General features: G+C 41.0%; 2 protein-coding genes across 4 annotated transcripts in view; one reads left to right on the top strand and one right to left on the bottom strand.

Moving 5' to 3' along the window:
• Positions 1-4,415, top strand: part of LOC148661752 (slit homolog 1 protein-like) — a 158,803-nt gene extending 154,388 nt beyond the window's left edge. For both annotated transcript variants that reach the window (XM_088635947.1, XM_088635948.1), the window contains exon 37: positions 364-4,415. In XM_088635947.1, coding sequence (XP_088492073.1) covers positions 364-602 — 239 coding nt within the window. In that variant the 3' untranslated portion in view covers positions 603-4,415. The remainder of the gene's footprint in view (positions 1-363) is intronic.
• Positions 4,416-4,665: 250 nt separating this feature from the next.
• Positions 4,666-22,159, bottom strand: part of lcor (ligand dependent nuclear receptor corepressor) — a 91,716-nt gene continuing 74,222 nt past the window's right edge. For both annotated transcript variants that reach the window (XM_088635944.1, XM_088635943.1), the window contains exon 7: positions 4,666-15,854. In XM_088635944.1, coding sequence (XP_088492070.1) covers positions 11,663-15,854 — 4,192 coding nt within the window. In that variant the 3' untranslated portion in view covers positions 4,666-11,662. The remainder of the gene's footprint in view (positions 15,855-22,159) is intronic.

Below are 22,159 nucleotides of genomic sequence, written 5' to 3'. Positions count from 1 at the left end.
TGTTTCACTGTTCATTCTGAAGAAATGAACTGGGGTGTCTTTATCGGTGCCCTTGAGGATTTTGAATACCTGGATCAGATCCCCTCATAATCTTCTCTGTTCAAAACTGAAAAGGCTACGTTCCTTGTTCAGCCTGTTAGCCGCAGTGACCTATGATTCAAACTGCGACATGTCAAACTGTTTTAATATCACTATGCTATGAAACTTCGAAAATCCTGGTTCTTTTCCCCCCTGTTAAACTCGGACCGGCTACTGAGAGGTGGTAGGAGCTGGAACCCCCAAAATAAGGCTTTATAACCGGCGGAGAGCGAGGAGCGCCACAGTTCGGGCTGATGGCCAAGCTTGTTTGGTGTTGTGCCGCAGAGTCGGAGTGCCGAGGAGAGCCCGTGAGGGAGTTCTACCAGGTGCAGCGCGGCTACGCGATCTGCCAGACCACGCGGATGGTGTCGTGGGTGGAGTGCAGCGGGGCGTGCGACAGCGGCGCGTGCTGCAGCAGCCAGAGGATGAAGCGCAGGAAATACACCTTCGAGTGCAGCGATGGCACCTCCTTCACCGAGGAAGTAGAGAAGACCATCAAGTGCGGCTGTGTGGGGTGCATGTAGCAGACCTCAGACAGACCCAGGAGAGAGAGAGTATAAAGAAATATATATATAAATATATATATTATGGACAGCAATGTTTGTAAAATAGGACATTACTTCCCTTCTGAGGGTGTTTGACAAAAGACAAAAAAAAAACAACAACAACAAAAAAACATTGTTCCTGCAACATTTTTCAAAGGTTCCTAAGTGTTGCATTCAGAAAGATCATTCCCACAAGTCAACACAGTCTAACCTTAAATCCTTCAGCCCATGACTTGGGCTTTAGAAAGCCTCGAGATTATCCCATTGATGCTTCCAGAAAGCAGCCCTTCAAGACACAGCCTTTCGCTCATTAGCAGTGCAGAGTGGTAGAGTGGTTACATGGGCTGGGCAGCACAGCGCAGGAGCCTGTCCTAAGAGACTGGTGGTGTTTCGGTGGTGTAAGCTGCACACACTGCTTAGGAAAGAGTTCAGTCTGCGGAGAGGTCAATGGTTGTGCCTGGCTATCCTGGACCTGACCGAACCTGGCAGTTTTACGATATAAATTCATGATATTGCACCTACTCACATGCATTAACACTGTGAGGAAGAAACACACACCCATACAAAAAGAATATATGGACAGAAAACTAAATACAGAGTCCCAGATCCCAAAATACAGAGGCACAAACAGAAGTGCACTCTAAGTGAGAGAGCGCGGGAGTAGTACAGGATAAAGCTGAAAGTGCAGAGCTGTTCTGATTGGCTTCGTCGATCGGGATTTCAGGTCTCGTGGTTTTGACAAGCCCCAGTGGTTAGTCAACATAAGTGAACAGTCTCCCAGTTGCTTTAAGGCTTAAGCACAGCTGTCAGATTGGGACAATTATGACTTGCCCATCCTGCTCCACTAACACAGTTACTTCCCTCAAGAACTGCGGGGGTAAGACAGTCTGCAGTCTTGACGAAAACCTTCAATCTGAGAGTTACTCATTGGCACACTTGTTTCTTTAATATCCTACAGGTTGATGTTGCGATTTCTTCTCTTTTTTTTTTCCAGTGTTTGATGTGATTTGTCAAAAGTACCTCTCAGAGTGTTTTAGGATCGAAAGCAGCCTGACTCAGGTATTATAGTGGATCTCCTGCAATGGCAGTGCTCAGCGCCCCTTGATGAAAGTGCAAGTCAGAAGAACAAAGTTTTCCCGTCATTACTATATTCACTCGAACAGCACCACCTAGCATGTGCATAAACACAAGCCGTGTTATCCGCCGTATGGCTTTAGTATAACACTGTTCCTCTAAGTAAACACAAACACAAGATGGTCTGTGGTTTGAGCAGTCACTCAGCTTGTTTTAAGGTGAAGGGGCCATCAGAGTGACTTAAGAAGCCCGTGGCATCTCAGCATCCTCCTCACTGGATTCTCTGCCATCTTGATATAGGTGCCTGGTTGGCTAGGTGACCACATTATTAAGGAAGCATCACCTAGCAACAGCATGAATTCAGTTAACCACACCCCCTCCTCTTTCAGTGTGAACAGGTGGAGTGCTAGTTCCTCCTCCTTTTTATGCCTGCAGTATTACTTGTGCAAACTATTGCATGTGTGGAAGATTTTACAAGTGGATATGTATGTAGAGCTTTTTTTTTATTACAAAACAAAGGTGCAGAATATTTGTTTTTATGTTTGAATTTTTATTTTTTTGCATTGTTTAATGTTAAATTTTGTTTCCTGATGTAACCTAACTCTTTTAGCCCTCTCTTTATACATAAATGCCTAACAGATTCTAATATATATTTGTATTTCATTTTGGTATAGTATTTTTATATGTTAAAGAGTAAGTCAGTGTTCTCCAGAAGCTTCTATCAGAAATGGTGGTCCAGCATCTGATTGGTTCCCTAGCTGTTTTTATTTGTTCGCTCTCTTCTACACTCTCGAACAAGCTGGTTTGTGATTGGCCAAAACAAGGTAGTGAATTGTGGGTCTTAATCTAGAAGATGCAGTATTGTTCTAGAAAACATTTAATAATGTATACATTGTCTTCCATTTGAATATTACATCTAATTTGTTTAAAAGTCTGCGTGTTATTCTTATATTTAAAAGCCATTCCTGATATAGAGCAGGATAAGTCGTAATATTTTCTGATTTTCACAAGATAGAATGACAGGAATTTGAAATCTGTAACTTCAAATACGACACTCCTCCTTCAAAGCCAGGAGCTGCAGTCTGAAAAGATATGAGTTTCTCTCTCCACAGCATGAAAGCATTCCCTTTTTGCTTAACCCTGCACTACATTAGAGGTGTACCATATAGAGAATAATTTTTAAAAAAAGATGCTGGAAGGATAAATATATATTTATGTATGTGGAAATATACTGTTAGTTTTTTCATTTTAATTCAGTTAGGTTTTAGATTGTTTTTTGTAAAATATTCGAAAGAAAACGCAAGGAACAAGTGGAGAGAAAACTGAATAATTACCCCCACTGGCGCGCACACTTTTAGGTCCAGTATCCCTGTACCTGCTGTGGCATCCGCTCCAGCATGCAGGATTGTAGTGCCACCAGGCGGGAGGCAGAGGAATTACCTTGATCAAACCATACGAGTTAAAGGGGCACTGTTTCATTAGCAAGCCCACCACATCTCCTACCGTGAGGTCGTTCTGTTAGGCAAGTGGCGATATGTTGTTTTGTCTGTATTCTTCACCATCTGTGACAAGGGTGAAAATCACATGACATAGTGCTCCATATATTGACCCTAGTACGCTGTTCAGAAGTGACTTGCTCCGCACGTGTACATATTTCTGTTCCAAAGCTTCCTGCGCTGAAACAGTTCAACACGACATATACTGTACGTTTAGTCTGTTTCACTCTGAAAACGTTTTTTTTTGTGCCTTTACATTTGTAGTAGCATATTCAAGTATAATTTACTTAAGAAAAGCTTTCTTTTGTTACAGCTAAATTATAGATTTGAAAGACTGACACCGAGCATGTCTACTAGTTTGCCAGACATTACAATCAGACGCTTAATGACACAATACCTGGCTGCATGATATCAGACATGTGCTGGGAAGCAGACGAATAGCACAACTCAATTTTGAATCAAGGAAAGTGTATATGATAGGATAGGCCATTTAAATTCCAGTTTGTTACTCAAGAGGTGACTTACATGAAGCACTATTTAGGTAGTGATTAATCAACTGAGCTGCCACTGTAAAGTTGTTGTTTTTTATACTCTGCAAATAAGATCATATAAAGTGCTTTTATCAACAATGGCCTCTATCATTTAATACTGTTGCTGAATGTACTTTAGCCCTAAACCTCTGGAGACAGCTTAGTGCAGTCTTTGTGTCCGGCTGTTCAGTTGGTCTTCAGCAGTGGATCCAGGAAGACAAACAATGACCAAGTAGCATTCATACCAAAAAGACCCTGTGCTCATCCTTTTGGGAGTCCCCTGCTTCACAATCCTTACTTTGTTCCTAAAGAAATCCAGAGGAATTCATCAATTCACTCGGACAGAGGAGTCTGCATGGTAAATACATCGCTTGCGTTTAGTCTCGTTTCTTAAATTCATCTGCCATCGCTTGATTTAATTTAGGAAAGCCTCATTCATTGGTTCCAGACTGCACTGGAAAAAAAATGTATTGTAAAATGTGCACACAGTCTCTGTCTTACTGAACAGGTGAACAAACAGTCCTCATTTGTTTTCAACAGCTGCGCTGCCGTTGCTTATTGTGAGTCTCAAAGATTGTTGAACCATGATTGCTAACCGCAGTCAAGCTGAATGTATTTAGTGCCACCTCAAACAAATGTTTACTGAAACTCCACTCTTTTCATGCATTAAAACTCTGTGTGCTTTTACTATACTGGCATTCTCGTCTTTGTGTTCCAATCAACTCCTGACTGCTTCAGATGTACCATCAATAAAGTCTCTCTTGCATATAATATCCAGTAACATGAGAGCAGTTTCATTCTCATTTGAATCATTAGTAAAATAATTGCATACCAATATAATGAGGAAAAGTGGAAGTCTGTGCCCTATTAAGTACTACAGAAAGCTGTCCAACATCAAATAGAGATGCAAATTAAAAAAAAATTAAAAAACACCATAAGAATACTTTCCAAGTAATATTTAATCACATTTCATTGAAATAGGGTTCAAACAGGAAATGAAAAAAAAAAACAACAGCTCATGAATGCCTCCACAGTAAATACACAGCAGTAAAAAAAAAAGCTTGGGCACAATCATTGAAGGTTAATTCTCTCACAGGAGGTCTGGTATCATGGCAATCTTTTCTTGTACTTATCTGTTGGCACACCACTACACTGGAGAGGAGCAGTATCTTCAGTACTGTGATGTCATTATGGTGCTAAGAGTAGTAAATAAGAGATCAGTAGAGCTTAGCATCTAAAAACACTGCACTACTGCACTCACTAAACTGAAACAGAAAACAGATCAGTGACTTCATACAACTCGTGTCCTTTGAGATTTTAGTCTGATTTGCCTATTAAAGGCATAGAAAACCTTCAGGAAGGTTTAACAGATCTTTCCACAATTTCATTAAGGACCTTATTTCATAGCTTATTTACTCACATCACAATGCCCTTTTTGGTGTACCTTGTGCTTATATAAACAGACCAAGTTAGACCTTTAGACAAGACATGGCAAAATCTCCCAAGAGAAAAAATAAAATGTCACAACCAAGTGAGAAATTCCTATGTATGATTTAATTGAAAACAGACGTTTCATTCAAGTTTAAACAGCTCCATCACTCTTTAGCAATAAAATGAGATACCATCAACTACATGTGAAAGTCATGACCATGAGCTACTGCCTGCTTGCTCCTGTGAACAGTTCGTGGACACAAGGGTGCAAATAGGTGCATAGCTGGGTATAATTTAATCCCATAGGCCAGAATAAAACAAACCTTTATGGGATGAACAGTGTTTAATGCAATTGTGAGTTATGCTACATAGGTACCATAATGCATTTGGTTTTCAAAGCACCAGGGGCATATGAAATTTCCTTCACAAAAAGAAAGAGCTCAAGAGAAAAAATGAGATCGAGACAGTCCCTCCACCCACTCCCTCTCTCAGAACGGACACACCCTGCTCTTTCCAGCTCTCTCACACTGCTGTGGAGACAGGGAAGAGATAAATTGAATGGAACTATTCATTTCAGTCCGTCAGCTCCCTAAGATCAGTTATGAATTGTACTGCATACATTGAGCCTTTTATTCTCCTGTGTTCATTATGTATAAGGAACATGCTCTTATATGAACCCACTATCCATATCTGTAAGGCAAGCGAGGAACTGGATTCACCAACTGTGTGTTCCCAACAAAAGCAGTGTTAGGGAGATCTGCAACAATACAGCAGGCACTTGTCCCTCTAATAGGGGAATGTGAACATCAAAACAAGACCACAGCATATACCTGCAATACTAAAAAATAAAAATCACCATAGCTATTACAAATTGGATGCATACTACAAGGTCTAAATGTCAATTGCATTATTCTACATTAGCAGGACCTTATACTATCATCACTAAAGCAGCAAAAGGAAGATACGTATTCTCATCTCATGCACATTGAATGTTCTGCTAGATTTCCCCTGCATTTATGGGTCAGCTGTTGTGTGTACCTTGAGCTGGGTTGACTGAAATCCAGTCCACTGGAAATCCACATTATTATAAAAGGGTTTCCTGGGTGTAAAGTACACATCACTTACAATTTCACATCACTGCATTTTAACAGACATTGAGCTCTTCTCAACAAAATCTGCTTGTCACCTTTACTTTTCATGCTGCTAAAGTGTGATTAACAGTGTACATCTATGATTCATGTTATATAGAATACAAACACACCTTGCTATCTAGCATAACTTGGCGTGTTGCACTAAACATCCAAAACAATTCAAGTACACAGCATCTGTTCCTTCAATGTACACATGGAAGTGTGGCAGTGTCATCTCTAAACTGCATGACCTTTATCGATTATGATTACTGGGAAGTGCATAAAATTAACACATATGACTGAAACAGGATTTTGGATCTCAGATGTATATTGAGCATAAAAGGAAATAAAGTTCTTTTTATAGCAGTATGTTTTTAGAAATATAATGTACGCAGATTTTGGATATAGATTCAATATTTTGGTGTCATGTTAATTTTTAGATCATACTGCACACTTGAGTGACCCTGAATGTCACTAAATCCCCTCATTAGTAAGAGCTGATTGGGCACAGAAAAACATGACAGGAAACTAGTATACCCTGATTCAAGAGAACAGTGCCTTTGCATCCTAGGTATGTTGGAGGTGGGACAAAGAGAGCAATATCCAACTTGGCAGGACATCACAGCCAAACACAGTCCGTCAATGACAGACCACGAGTCCCACGACTTTGCCAAGACCAAGGGGGAGGTCTGGCGGGACATCCACTGGCTGGACAACTGCACTTGCAGTGATTGATGCCAACCTGACTCACTGGCTGCCCTACTACATTCCAGCAGGACTATGCATGTCGTCATGGCTTTCTTGCGAGATGAGAATGCGACAATTATGCTGCGGATGCCCCAGTCACCAGAGAAGGCCCCCTCACAAAGTGATCAGGCATGCGCTTGTCCAGGGTCTCATCAGACATGATGCCAGGAAACAGCCTCTGCGACCTGGACAAAGCAGGCCTTGCAGGTGTACAGCTTGAGTTTCAGCAGTGGCTACACTCGGCATAAAGAATTTGCCTAGGTCATGACTGTTCAATAATTTGTCAGTGCACGCATATAAAAAACCCTTTATCCTGTTAACCTTATGAATTTGTTGCAGTTAAGATGGATGCCCAGTACATATTAAGCACTCGCACACATACACACAAATAGCATGACTATGATTCGCATATTCTGAACTTTAGAAACAAATCAAAACAATACAATGAGCTTAAACATTTCTATTTTAAGGCTCACCTCTTATGTATATTACATTCAGAACCCAGTAACCCAGGACTGTCTCAACATGCAAGGAAACGCCCCTCTAGGGATCATTTGAGAGCTAAGCTGTCATAATCCATAATTTTGGATATCGCAGTCGTCAATCACCTAGCTGAACACATGTAGATAAAACAAAGGTAGCAGGACTCACTGGATGAACATCGAGGGCTACAATTTCTTTGTACAATTAAGTTGCCACAGAGCCACCTCTTTTATATCTTTAGACTACTGCTGCGAAATTAAAAGGAACCAGGGAGTAGTAGAGTCTTCAGAATAAAGAAATCAGAAACCAAAGCAAAAGGGCAGTGCTCAGCTCCAGGCATTCATTTCACATTTAACTGGCAACTCCTGCAGAGAAGCCAGTCTCCTGTTCACCAAACCGAGCAGGGAGGCTTCAGGGTCTTGTGGCAAGAAGCGGTGTTCGATTCATCATTAACACAGCAAGCTCCTGCGAGGGCAGTCCTGAAAGCATGGCTATTCAAAATGGAAGAAATTTAGATGAGTAAGGGAGTGAGTGACCCACTGCTCAGGCGCCCTGTGCACAATCACACGACTTGACTACCCATTCACAATAGATCAAATTAATGCTTCAAAAGAAATCAAGTGATAAAACAGTTTATGATTACTTTAATATCCATGCTGTCGAAACAAAAAAACAAAAACAGCAAAGAACAAAGCCACACGCAGTTCTTACTGAGCACGGATTGCAAAACCCCAGACAGGATGTTCGAAAAAGTGAATGGATTTTTTTTTATCAGATAAAGCATAACTCCCTGTTTCACATTGTTTACAAATCGGTTTCATATTGTGCAGAGTCATGGTTAGCGAAAGGACAGCTTGTCTCATACATATGACGCAGGGCGCCTATTCACACTTGGCTTGTGCAGGGGTGAATATTTAACATGGGTCTGAAAGAGGAAGCATTTGTGTTTGAGGAGGTACCCTGATTCAGTGATCAAGCCGTGCTCCGAGAGTTAACTGGATGACAAAGACATGTCCCACCACACACACTGCAAACACCAGAGACTGAATCCTCATGGCACGGCTCTTTCAGACCCATCTGAAACAGTCACTCTCGCACCAGGAGCCTACATGGGTCCCCTGTGTTATATGTGCGTCATGGGTGGGACTTTTCCCAGGGCACAGTCACAAGTGAAACGTCGATATTGCAACACAACCCATTAACATGTAATTCTGTTGACAACACAAAGGTCTGGATAAACACAAGGGTCTGGATGCTCAGTGCTATGTCCTAAGCACCTATGGCAGAAAACTGTTCTGTCAAACAGTGCTAAAATTGCATTCAACTAAACACAATCTCTCTGCAAAAGATAAGTAAAAAGAGTTGGGGACTCATTTGCAGTGTACTGTAAATTGCCTCAAATGGTTTATGGCCACCAGGTGTCACTCTTTGTGTTCTAGAGAATGCTGACAGATCAAGAAAGAATGAAGGACTGCGATTCCAATCACCACTAAACCGGTGGCAGGAAAGTCTGTTGTACACTCAACACGTACCTAATGCTAAAATAATTCACAGTATATGATACTGAAGTGATTCCATCACTTCCCACTGTATACTTATATTGCTTAATACCTTTTGCACTTTTTAATTCTTAGGCTCCCCAAGAGGTCTGATTGGTTTGCTCGGGCACTCTCCAGCTAGCATGCTGGTTCTGGCAAATTAATCAGACCAAATGAGAACAACTACCATAGGGTGTGGTCTGCTTTGATAACCTTAATGACCACATGCTTGCACAAGAACATCGGCAGACACCTAATAGTTCTTTTTGCCAAGACACTAGAGATTTAAGCAAAGAATTTGCTCCCTTTTAAAGAAATCAAAGCTAGCCAACCCTTTAGTAAATAATGCTACCAAACATATACGTATAAGGGTGTACTTGTTTAGTGGGTATTTAATGAGAAACCATAGGATATAGAGGTGGGCAATGTCAAGACTGATTTAGAGAAAGGCCACTGAAAATTAAAGACTTCCAGGAATCAAAGAATTTAAGCAAAAAGAACAGAAACTAATATTATTTTTCAGTCAATATGCCAGAAAAGAAATGAAAGCTTGAGTTGGGGAATTGCAATTTAAGCTTTTAACACGTGTAAATACGTACAAGTGTCTCAATTTGTTTTGTTCATCTAGTTTGAAGGGCCATGATCCATATGAACCTTAGTAGCTGAGAAAGACAAGGACACTGCTGGATTTTACTATGCACCCTCCACAGGCTACTTTACATCATACATGCAAGGGGGAATATAGAATATATGTCTATTTATTCCAAACTCCCTTTCGTGTTATCCAGTGTTTCTCTTTCACAGTTCATAGATGTACAACGTACCCTTTATTAGGAGGTCCAGCAGAATTAAACCATTTGGCTGACCCTTCTTGTGATTTAACCACACTTTACCGCGTGTCTGTATGCGGATAATCTGAAAACAATGCTGTTGTGCTGCCTACCTCAGCTGCAGTGTTGCATACATAGGGCCTCTGTGGCCAATGTGATTTTCAGATGAGCACAGCGCCCTCTGCTGGAACTCTGAAGTATGCCTCTGGGTTTGGACAAGATAAAAGCACAAACACTCAACTCACAATGGCATCATTTTGCAAAATGGCACCATGCTAACTTGAAGTCATAGCAACCATGAACAGGTTTCCAAGCACTGCTGGCGCTGTATTCCCAGAACATCCCGCCCATGCTTGCTGGGAATAGTCAAATACAACATACCTGATTCCAGCATTTTACCCATTAGACTGCTGCAACTAGAACACAACTTCATATGCATATTTCTAACACCACACATTTATGTTAGCAATTCAAACATAAACAAATGGTTAACATACAAATTGCACTCAGCAGGAGTAGCTACTGTTGGAACTAGAAATTAACTAATGAACAAAGCATCTCACTTTTCAAAATGCAAACTCCAGGGAAGGATAGGAAGTAAAATAATATTTCCTGTACTTCTGGACACACAATGAAACTTTACCTTTGCTGACATAGAGATTGAGCGCTTGGCCTTAAAGTTTTTGCAAAGCTTAACATGGCTGATGAAGAAAATGCTTTTTGCCTTCAAAGATTAATGCCAAAATACCGATGTTGCAGCTTTTCCATGTTCTGGTGTTCAGGCATAATTTCACAGATACACATTAGACAGTTTACAAATATTGAAATTAAAACAAAGCCACAGTGCATGGAGATTGATATGAAAGGGGAAGTTTGGATACTTCATTTCACAAGGTGAAGAGGTGGCAAAAATTAGATTACAACCACAGTAACTATAGTCCTAGTTATCATCACTCACAAATATTATACAGAAAAAAATAATCTTCACAGAGTTTAAAGAATGACACATTTGGAAGCTGCGATTCAAATCGGTTTGCCCCTACCTAGTTAGGCAATTCAAACAAAATATACAAAAGGAGGACAGCTTCCAAGCAGGGTATAAAACTCAACACTGCTTTACAATATTAAAAAAGATTAACAGTCAGAGATACAGAGATCGGGGTGCAACTCGTTTTGCACGAAGACAGATGAAGAAGGTCACTGAAGCAGACTTTGTGTGCATGAAGCCTGCTTCTCCTCCCCTACAGTACGTATGTTTGTGCAACAAGTATAAAAGCAAGCCTTACTTTTAGCTATACATTTTATTACTTTAAAAATGATAAATAAGGCACTGTCCCCTCACCTGATCTATCGCCTTACCCTCTTCCTCTTTGATTGCAAGCACTGTGTATTACAAAACTGGAGGAATTTGCTTCCTCAGCAGCACCTCAAATGGGGCACAACACCCACGGTCACTTCGACATACAAGCACTCACACAAACACACACTGTAAATACACTCGCTACAAACTTTTCTTTAAATACATTTCCTTCCTGTATCCTGCATCTTTGTTTTAAAACTCATAAAAGTTTGGCCGAGCTAAAGGAAATAGCTTTTATAACTTTAATGCAAAGTTTTTAGAGCTCCAAAAAGTATATATTTGCTCTTCACAAGAGTTTACTGGGTACTTCCTGCAAAACCATTCCCGTCCCAGGTGTCTTTCAAACAGAAGAAACGCACGAGTCATAGGCTTCGATGCTGCTTCTGTTCGCGCAGTCTGTTGTCCTGCACTCCAAAAGTCTCACTTTAAAACAGATGCTCTGGTACGTTTGGCAGGAGGGGGCTGCAGGTCCAGGCCTCTTTTTCTAGAGGACTGCGGCCCCACACTCTCCATCTTCTTCTGAGACCGGGTTAGCACCTGATCCTGAGAAGACGGGGGTACGAGACTTGCTCTGTGTTGCTGAGAGAGCGGGCTTTCTGGCACTCTGCTTTTAAGCGGCCTTTTCTGTCCTTTTGTACCACTGGTGCTGGCCGGCATGCCTTTCAGAACCCCTGGTTTTTGAGCTCCTTGACTTTTTAGTTTTTTCTTACCTTCTGAGTCTGCCTCTACCTTGTTTTTGACCTTTGCCACATTTGCAGTTTTCTGTGATTTCTGAGAGGCTGGCGGTGGCTGAGGAGCCTTCTTCTTCAGTGTCTTGCTTTCCTGACCTATCTTACTAGAAAGGGCTGAGGACCTGTTGCCGCTGCTGCTCCTAGCGCCCCTCTCCCCAGCCGGTTTCTTCCCCGCTTCCCTTTTACTGACAGGCAGGGACCCGGCCTTGTTCGTTTTGCTCCCACTTTTCTCCCTTGCATTGTGCTTTCCAGGAACCGATGTCCCCTTTCCCAGTTCTTTCAATTTAGGTTTACTGGCAAACTTTGGAGACAACAAAGGGTTCACACAGGATCTCTTAAGATTACCCCCGGTGGCCTCTTTCGTCTTCCGTTTGTGTTGTTGAACTTGTAGCTTCTCTCGGATGTTGGAGTATTTCCTCAGGATTCTGGCGCTGGCGGGGGTCTTTGCATTTTGAGTGGCCTTTTGGTTTTTAATAGCCTGCGTTTTGCGACCGGCGAGGTTGCTGCAGGGCTTGGTGGTTATACGAGTAGCACTGGTTGACTCTTTTGCCTTCTCCTTCCCTTTGCTGCAAGGGCCTTCATGTTCCCTGGCTTGAGCAATCAGTTTTTGGTTCTTTAGGTTGTTTTTGGCTGGGGAAGCCACTGCAAATTTCTTCAAGTGCTTTTTCAAGCGCTCCGCTTGAGAACTAGTGTAGACTCCGTGGGAAGAGCTAGTGACACTACTGGAATTATGAAAGCAAAGCTGAGTTTCAGATGGAAGGCGTGTGTTTATCTTTTTGACTATGACCAGGGACTTAGTTTCAGTCGTTTGCAGAAACCATCGGCAGATGTTGGCCAAGTTAAATGTTTTCATGAACAGCATTTGCACCGGAGAGAACTTCTGCTGATCTAAAGCTCTTGGTCTCCGAATCCTGCGCTTGCTTTTCCAGATTTCTTTTAGTCGGTCTGCTTTATTTTTTGGCTTTGGTGCAGGCTGCCCTTCCTTGTCCATCTGGACCCAACCTTTCTGCATCTTGTCATACTTGGCATTCAAATTTGTTATGAGTCCCTGATTTTCTTCCTCTGTCAGTGCCTCCAAGAACTTGGGTGGATCCTCCACTGACAGGTCAAGATTCTTCAAGCCAAAAAGATCAAAGTCTTTGCTGTGACCCTGCATGTTCTTCCCAACTTCAGTTTTTATATTACAGTCCATATGTTTGTGCTCATGTTTTCCTTTGGTGGCATTGACCAAGGATGATGAAGACTGCAAATTGGGAGATCTAAGGACTGGCTTCTTATGCCTAATTAGATCTGCTGAGGTCATGGGCTTGACTATCCTTCTGTCACTGCTTCCTATCCCAGATGGCATTTTTGCAGATTTTACATGTATACTGGCCGAGGAAGGGTTACTGGAATTCTCTCCAACTACTTCACTGTTCAAAGGAGATAATTCTACTCCTTCATTGAGGAGGTGAACTCCTATCTTTCCTGAGCTAGGACTACTCCCTGTAGACGGTTTATCTTTCTCTCTGTTGGAGGCAGAAGTCCTACTCCTTCCCCCAGGATCTCCAACCTTCACACGTTCCTTATCCAATATGGATTTGTAGTTTTGTCTTGTCTGTACTGCACTCTGCTCACCTTTGTTATCATGACAGCTGGCTTCAGATGACATCGGCTTACTTACATGCTCTGCAGTGCTTTCCAGCAATGTCCCAGAACTACAATTAGGAGAAAAGTTAACAGGCCCTTGTCCTTTTGGTTCCACTGATCTGCGAATGCGTGTTGACCAAGGACTTTTAACCTGATTTTCCTGAGGCCCTAGAACTTTCAATGAAGTGGATGTCTCCTCTTTTGATTTAGGGAGAACTATATTAGAACCACCTGGATGCTGCCTGCTACGTAGGCACCTGTCAGAAATACCAACGTCTCTATCATTTCTTTGTTTTGTGCTTGTACTTTCTGGAGTGCTTGCAGCAACCTTCTCGCCATCACTATTCTCTTCTTCAGGCTTCAACTCCAAGTCATTAACCAAAGTGGTCTCTCCAGCTGTTGCCTCATCATCTCCTCTCTCTTCAACACCCGCTTCCTGGGTGAGCACTTGGTCAACTTCTGCTACAGCATCACCATCTTCTGAGTTGCAGGCGGAAGACATTTTGTTAATCTTCTGCTCCTTACCAATTTCTTTATTGAAACTCCCTTCAGTAATATCCTCCAGATGTAATTTATCAGCATCAACAGGGACATCAGGACTGTGAAGATCGTCAGGCTTCTGTTGAGCTCCCTCTTCATTAGTTATTACGTTGTCTTCCAAGTTAACAAAATCATTAGGCGCTGACACAGGAACTGTAGACATTGTCACAGAATTAGACTCACTGGCACAATCATGGCCACCTTCTTCCACTGAAATAATTTCTGACTTTGACTCATGGAAACTAGCCACCACTACCGATTTTGAAATATCTTCAGGTTGCTCTTTCTCCTCCTCCTGTTGGCTACTTGGCAGCTCTTCCACTGGTTGATCATCTGGGATGGCTCCCTGATTAATAGGATTCTTTGTTACTTTTGATTGCAACTGCTGCTCGGGGTCTTTATTTTGCTGCCGGACCAAATTTAGCAATGCTTTCAGAGGCTGGGATGTCTTTTCTTTAAGCTGTTGAAGGTCTGTATGACTGGGTTCTACAATCAAATCTGCCTCACCACCCTCTACATATGTGTCTCCATCGATTTCTTTCACTGCTAATTGCTTCGAAGGGGCTTTCTGCCCAATGTTCTCCCGGCAGCCTCCAGCAAATGGGACTTCCAGAGAGGGGACACTGTCTGGCTTGGCACAGACCTGTTTAGGGGTCACTAAAGTGATTGACTCTGGCATCAAAGCAGGACAGTTACCCTGTTCACTGACATCAGACTTCCGCGCAAGAGTACGGACGGTTTTCACTTCCCAGGACTCCTCACTGTACATGTGGCCTCTTGTGCTCTTCCTTGCATTTCCCCGAGAGTATACATGTTTTGGAGACTCAAGCTCACATTCAGTTATGGGCTTGCTAATGTATACAACATCACGCTGGCTATCAATGTCATTCACAATCTGGCAGACAGAAGATTCTCTGGCTCTGGGGCAAGAAGGCCTTCTGCTCTTTCGAGCCGTCTTAGCAGAGACAGGGGAGCTTGTCTTTGTGATTCTTTTATTAGGGCTTGGTCGGGGCCACAAATCTTTGGTATCTCCAGAAGAACCTTTTTGCTCTGTGTGATGCAGATGGTCAAAACATCTGCCTTGCTTTCCCAAGGAAGGACTGAACTCTTCAACGTTTTCCTCATCTCCCTCTGGGCGCAAGACAGGCGTCAAATTGCACTGCAGCTCACCTAAAGTGCCAACATGAGTGTCCGCAGCTCTAGCTGGCAGGATTTTGACACCAGCTTGACTGCCACAATGCCGTACGTTTTCTCTCTCGTTCCTGTTGCAGTGGAGGGGCTTTAATTCTTTAAGACTAGTAGAGACTGAAGGAGGAAGGTTCAAAGAAGCAGACACCTCAGAAGAACAGATGGAGTCAGATTTATCCTTCAAACCTTCAACCACAGAGGCTGGTTCTGTGACTGTAATGGTGGTTTTTAAGCCACTAGCTTCTAAGGAGTCAGTAATGCTTCCTATGGAGGAGAAGGAGGTTCCTTGCTCAGTGAAGGGGACCCCAGTGTTTTGCTGTGTACAGTCTGTCTCAGTCAGCGCCCCTGATGCCACATTAGGAGCAGTTGCCGGAGCAGGAAAGGAGGAAGCTGCAGCCTTGACTTCGGTTTGCAGGAAACCCAAAGCATCAACAATCTGCCGCTGGTGATGACGACACAGCTTGGCCATGAACTGCTCCAAAGAGGAAGGTGTCTGCTCATCCCGGCTCACGTCACCAGAATCACTGGAAGACAGCGATACAGAAAAAATGAGAAACAAAACTGAGTTCAAGTGAGTTCAAGCAATAAATCTGGAACACATGATGATACTTAACATTAAACTCAACGTTAGCCAAGGGATTGCTGGGCTTCAAAACATGTCAAATATTTTAAACATTATTTTACTTTATTATAAAGTATTTCCATGACAGCCATCTGACTTGATCTTGGGGGGTCTTTTTTGCAGAAACGTGGAGGGGAACAAAACTATATTGTTCTGTTCTATTCTGGGATTTTTTTTAATAAAGAGCGCTTTACAAAAATTGAAATGGAATTTAAATATCACAAGCCTTTTAGGAGTGAATTCTAGAATGCATTTGGATTTAGTGTTGTGAATTCTAGAACTTAAGGAAAGGGAAGAAAGAACATTTAATTTAATTCTATTTACAGCAAGGATGAAGTAAGGAGAATTATGATATCAGTATATGAAGTTGTATTTTACAGAGGCTCAGGAGTGGCCAATCCTGGCTGTGGAGAGCCACAGTCCAGAAGGTTTTATAGGTTACCCTTAAATCACCAGTTTATAAAGACCTGCAACACGCGTTTGTTTTGATCAGTTTAGTAAAGTTAATTGCTAATAAAGTCATTAGTAAAGTCAGAAATGGCCAACTGTGATTCTAGAGGACTAAAGGGTGTTAGTATTTTTATTTCAGATAATCTCCAAAATCTTTTAGTGAACAAGTCCTTGCTTCCCTGGTCAAAATGAAATTGTTTACACAGTGTAGATTTAAGGGTGATACTAAGACCTGACAGACACTGGCTCTTCAGGACAAGGAATGGTCAACGCTCGTTAAAGGCCCTCCCTACTATCCTTAAATTATCCTTGAATGTCCTCCAAAAGTATACCCAAAGAAATTAGATGTTCTGCACAATCTGGCTGTGTGATTTATCAATGGTACACATCAACTCTTATTTTTACAAGGCTATGTGGTTCTTGAGAACAGTAAACAGGAAAGAAAAGACCTTTAATTTGTCCTTTATCACAAACCTCAAAAGCAAAATATTTTCATTCATGCATTCTTTCAGAAAAAGCATAATGCTTTACTCATTTGTATAGAATTACCATGCCGCTGCAGGTAAGCCTGATTCATGTTCGACAGTGGTTGGCAGGAAAGCTAACCTCCAATTGGGTTATTGGCTACAGTTCTGTGGTAAACTGTAAAGGAAGAAGGCAGCAAAGTCAGATACTGCTGCATGGCACACAATGTCTGCAGTCTTGCCAAGTCAGTGTTTTAAGACTGGGCTGTAGAATAACTAATAATTGGTTAAATGTGTTTTAGTTTTGTCGTGATTATCTGGTTAATCCCGCGGCCGGCAGAGGAATCCTACTCCGTTGGGCCCCTGAGCAAGGCCCTTAACCCCAACTGCTCCAGGGGAGAAAAGCTGGGGTATGCGAAAAGACGAATTGCAAGAAATTGTATAGGGCTAATAAAGAAACGTTATTATTATTATTATTATTCATAACTGAGCATGATATACATGAGTGACTTTGCGGCATGAAATCACCCCGTTTGTACACTTAAACACAGACGTTTTAAATCCTCTCACTGTTTTTCCAGTGAAGATGAATCCATAAAATACAATCTGAATTGTGCATAAAAATACTTATATCTAGAGCAGGGAAGATAAAAAAAAGAATACGCAATCACATTAGCTTATTGTGCTGAATGCCCCAAATTCGCTGTATCTGAAATGGTATTTTAGATTGACGTTTAATTTCTGATCATGAGAGTAGGTTCCCAAGGTTTTTTTCTATATTTTAATGAAAAACATTTCAAGTTAATAAAATGGTATGTGGCAAAACTCAAAGTTTTTATTTAATTAAACTCAGATTAATGAAATGATCCTTAAGCTTGTGTTTGTAGACACTATCCAACCTGTTATTCAGTCAGAAACATAAAGTGATGATCAGGCTACTCCCAACGAATTATTAGTACATGAACTTTCAGCTAATTATAAAATATCAGCTGAATACAGGAATCTGGCGCAGTACATGATTTTGTGCAAATACCTCAATTGGAAAGATATGAAAGAATAAATCACTGAAAGCTGTGTGACATCCACAAAACATGCGTTGAAGATCTTTTTAAGGTGCAATTTCTCTAATAGCTCTACATTCATCTCTGACACTACATTTACAGTCCAAGCAGGATTGCAGTTGTATACAGAATTCCTTGTAGATGTTGAAAATATAATAGATTTGCAACATTAATCAACCACGAAAAGCTAAGATCAAATGTCACATGCTGATACAAAGAGGAAAATCCATCATTTAGTTAACAGCTCTTCCACAATGCTACCTGGTTCTCATTCAAAGTCATCTCAATGTTGCTCAGCTGGCCTGAAGCAACACGGAAATCTCCTGGTGGATCAAAACTGATGCTTCATGAAAAAGTGATGAATCAGCATGACGCAGGGGCACGCAGGAAACGCTCAAATTGGTGGATCACAAATGCAATCCACCTTGAATTTTTAATGTGTTTCATGTGCAAACACAGCCTACTGGAGTCACTTGGACTACCAGGCAATAGCTAGCTTAACCTTTAGGCACTGTACTTTGTAGGATAACACCTCAAGATGACACCAAAAAAATTTGGGTTTTTTCCGTTCTATTGCACAAAATATGATTGTGATATACTTTCCACTAGATCAGAAAAAGTCAATTAAAACATGAATCAAATGAATTGATAGCCCACTTTAAACAAGAAAACCATATAATTAATTTATTGAGAAATGTAGAATGACTTAAATGCACTGTATTGAGCAGTTATTTGTACTGAGTCATGTATGAGGAACTAACAACTACAACTGTCTTTTTTCTTTCATTCAACAAATAGTTATTGATTAACACTACCTGACTTGCAAGTGGTCTTAACCACTAAGGCTTGTTTTCATGTCAATTGTGCTGTGATGTGTTTTAAATTATCAAAAAATTGTCTTAATGGATAATCTGTAATAAGATGATTCTTCATTGCTTTCATGGTACCGTTTCAAACAAACAGTATACATGGAAAAAGATGCACACGCAATCCAGGAGTTTATTGTGAAGGTTTATTCTATGTAAATAATTACAGAACTGAAGAATATTTTAAATATCGCTGCAGTGTAATGTTGAGCAATTTAGATACTATGCAAGACACATGGGCTATCGGGCTATCTATGCTTAGGATGGGTGAAACAGGGATGTTGCATCAGAAACATTGCATTAACCATAAATGTCATAAATTTATTAACCATAAATGTCACAACGGATAACCTAAGAATGCTGAAATGGCTATTCTCACATTCCTTTAGTATTTCTGTTCTGTATTTATTTCTATAGTCTTGGTGTGTGTGTGAAAAACAAATGCCACGGCATGTTTTTCTTTCATGTCTTATCATGATCAGTTCATAGTATTGAAGCACTGCACATAAGTGCAGCAGAACCTTTAAAAGGCAGAGGCACACGCAGGTTAGACAATAGTGAGAAGAAGCCAGTAGTGGATCATGACTTTACTGTAGACTTGAAAAGGAGCTTTTTTAATTTTAAATGTGTCACTCGCCTCTACCAATTGACCCATTTAAAGGATGAGCACTGGGGGGGACGACTACCTCCTCAAGGGTTAACTGGTGTAGCCCGGCAGCAATCATAAAAATAAATATTTCCTATTTGTAGTGCCCCATTTAGGTGGAAGGCGCTGTGCATATTTTAAAGGAAAAAAGACATTCAATCTATCTTCAGTAAAAGAAATACAGTTGAAAGATTAAAAAAAATATATTTTTCATTTTACTATACATTAATTCACAGCCTCTTTTAGTGGAGTGAAAAATCATGTTTTTGGCCGCTACAAAGACGGCTACACTATACAGTTTTTTGATGTCATGAATTCAGGATTGAATGTTAAAATGTTCTGCCACACATAAGCACTTATTTTGCAATGTCTGCAGGGAATTTAATACATTTTAACACAGACTTGAATGATGGATAGAAACAGATCACTAACCAGGTAACTAGTTTCATTCCTCCTATATAGCTTCTCCAGTGCAAGCACCCTTTACCTGAATAATAATAATTTGAAAACAGTCATGCCCATGAACAAAACAAATCAGGTAGTATGATTATCTTATATATTTCACACTGTCTCTCTAAATCTAAATTAGAACATATTTTGCTTGTCATTCACAGCAGATTAACTTGAATTTACACTACCTTTCATGCAGACATGCAGAAAATGTGTTCTCTCTGCTGCGCTATTCATATGAACTACCGTGTAGCAATGTCCTTGAGGTGTGGGGAAGTATTGTATTAATTTTAAAGGGGAGTGTGACAGGAAAGATTTGCAGACCCCTGTGGTATATTAATGTAATACCTCTGTGGTGGTCTTTCATCAGAGCCTCACAATGAGTGCACTACGTGAAGCAATTTCACTGGCTAGAATGATCAAAACAATTTTAGGCCTGGACAGAGGAGTGCTGGAACCTGGCATGGTCAAATAATTGCACATTTTGACCAGAGGTATTCATTGAGGTTCACAGGAAGCTGGAAATGTGCTAATCCATAAATCTCCAGAAGGGCCTCTCATGTTCACATCTGTGCTTCAGTTTTCTCCCACAGTCCAAAGCTACACTGGTAGGTTAAGTGGATTCTGGGGAACTTGGCCCTTGGTTTGAGTGTCTGTTTGTCTAAGTTAGAGTCCAATCCTGATCTGGAAGTACTGGACAGAAAATGGATAGATTACTATTATGATGATGAGGATCAGTGAACATATACTCCTTAACATGGAATGTGTGTTAATACGGAAGCCATATTTGGAAGATTTTATTAAATACACTTAACTGACCCAGGAGGCGTCACAAGTCACCTCACCAGGGGGCACTGGTTTTCCCCAGAATTGCTAGGAATTTGTTCTATGGAATTTATAAGCAGGCTGTCCCTGAAAGAAAGTTAATTCCGCTCTGAAGAAAAAATCATGGGCCTCCAGCAATTCCAAGCCTGTTAAGTCAACCCTGTAGACGTTATTTCGAACTTGGTCTATGCCAAGTTCATATAATCAAACTGTGTTTGGGATTCCCTAAACAGCAGGAAGAAAGCTTTGTGCTGGTAGGGTAAAGAGAGTCACAGCAGGAAGCCTCAAGAGTCTTTTACCAGTCATCAAACCCACATTGGATGGATATATAAAAAATAATTAGCAAATTCTTTAACGCAAAAAAGAGTCAAATAATAGCGATACAGGTTAGTTCTTCAGCTCCTTTCAGGCACCACAGCCACAGTGGAGCCACAGACGAAACATTGTTTCCTTTCTTCTCTTTTCAGCATGGAATAAACTCTTACTTGTTCCTCTGCAGCCAACACATGCTGACACAGCTACCGACCTGAACTATTCCTAAACTTGTGCACACAGCCCTCAAAACATGTACGTTCTCAATACTAATGCATTCTGAACAGGACCCCTCGCATGTTAATGTAATGGTGCTACATGTTGCTCATGTTTGGACAAACTGCATTAATAAAAATAGTAATTATGTTTATCAGTGCTTTCATTCTGCTACTCCTGTTGATGCTTTCATTTAAGGCAAGGAAGAAAATTTTGCATTATGCATTTAGAAAACTGGGTGCAGCAAAATTAGTGGTGCAAATAAAAAAAAAAGAAATGCACAACAGTATAATACAAAAAATATATCTCTGGGTGTTAAAACAAATAAGAAATTCAAAATAACCAAATACTGAACAGGAGAGACTCACAGTATTATTATCCTGGTAGTGGAGGGCCAATGTGTTTGCAGGTTTTCAATGTCCAGTTAAGCCAGCAACCAGCTAGTTTAGTTCTTAAAGAAATGAAACTGACCCCACAGGACCAGGAATGGACACCATAGATTTAAAGTTTGCAAAGCAGAAATGACAATAACAGGTCTTTTTCAGTAACAAACTCCTGCTACAAAAGAGCAGGATCTTGTCAAAGCAGATCTTCTCACTGGTGGCGATAGAAAACCAGCAGTCAGGATATAAACTGGCTGGAGACTCGCCTTTTTGCTAACAAGGGTGCCAAGCTATGCTATTAGAAACAGCACTTAACATCCTTGCTGTCTATTACTATGAGAAGGACTTTTCCTACTAGATTCCTATTTTGTCATTTTTGGGGTTCCATTGTTGCAATGCAGTTTTTTTTGTGAAGGTCTGTCAAAAACAACACGAACTGGGCTGTAGTCGGTAGCTCCACACACACTTTCAGTCACCACTGTTGCAAATGACGTTTCAAAAACTGCAGAACAAGCGGCAGCCGTGAGTATTTGT

The sequence above is a fragment of the Lepisosteus platostomus genome, chromosome 6, assembly GCF_059453375.1.
Source record: "Lepisosteus platostomus isolate fLepPlt1 chromosome 6, fLepPlt1.hap1, whole genome shotgun sequence".
NCBI lineage: Eukaryota > Metazoa > Chordata > Actinopteri > Semionotiformes > Lepisosteidae > Lepisosteus > Lepisosteus platostomus.
This window is presented reverse-complemented; position numbering and strand designations above follow the sequence as displayed.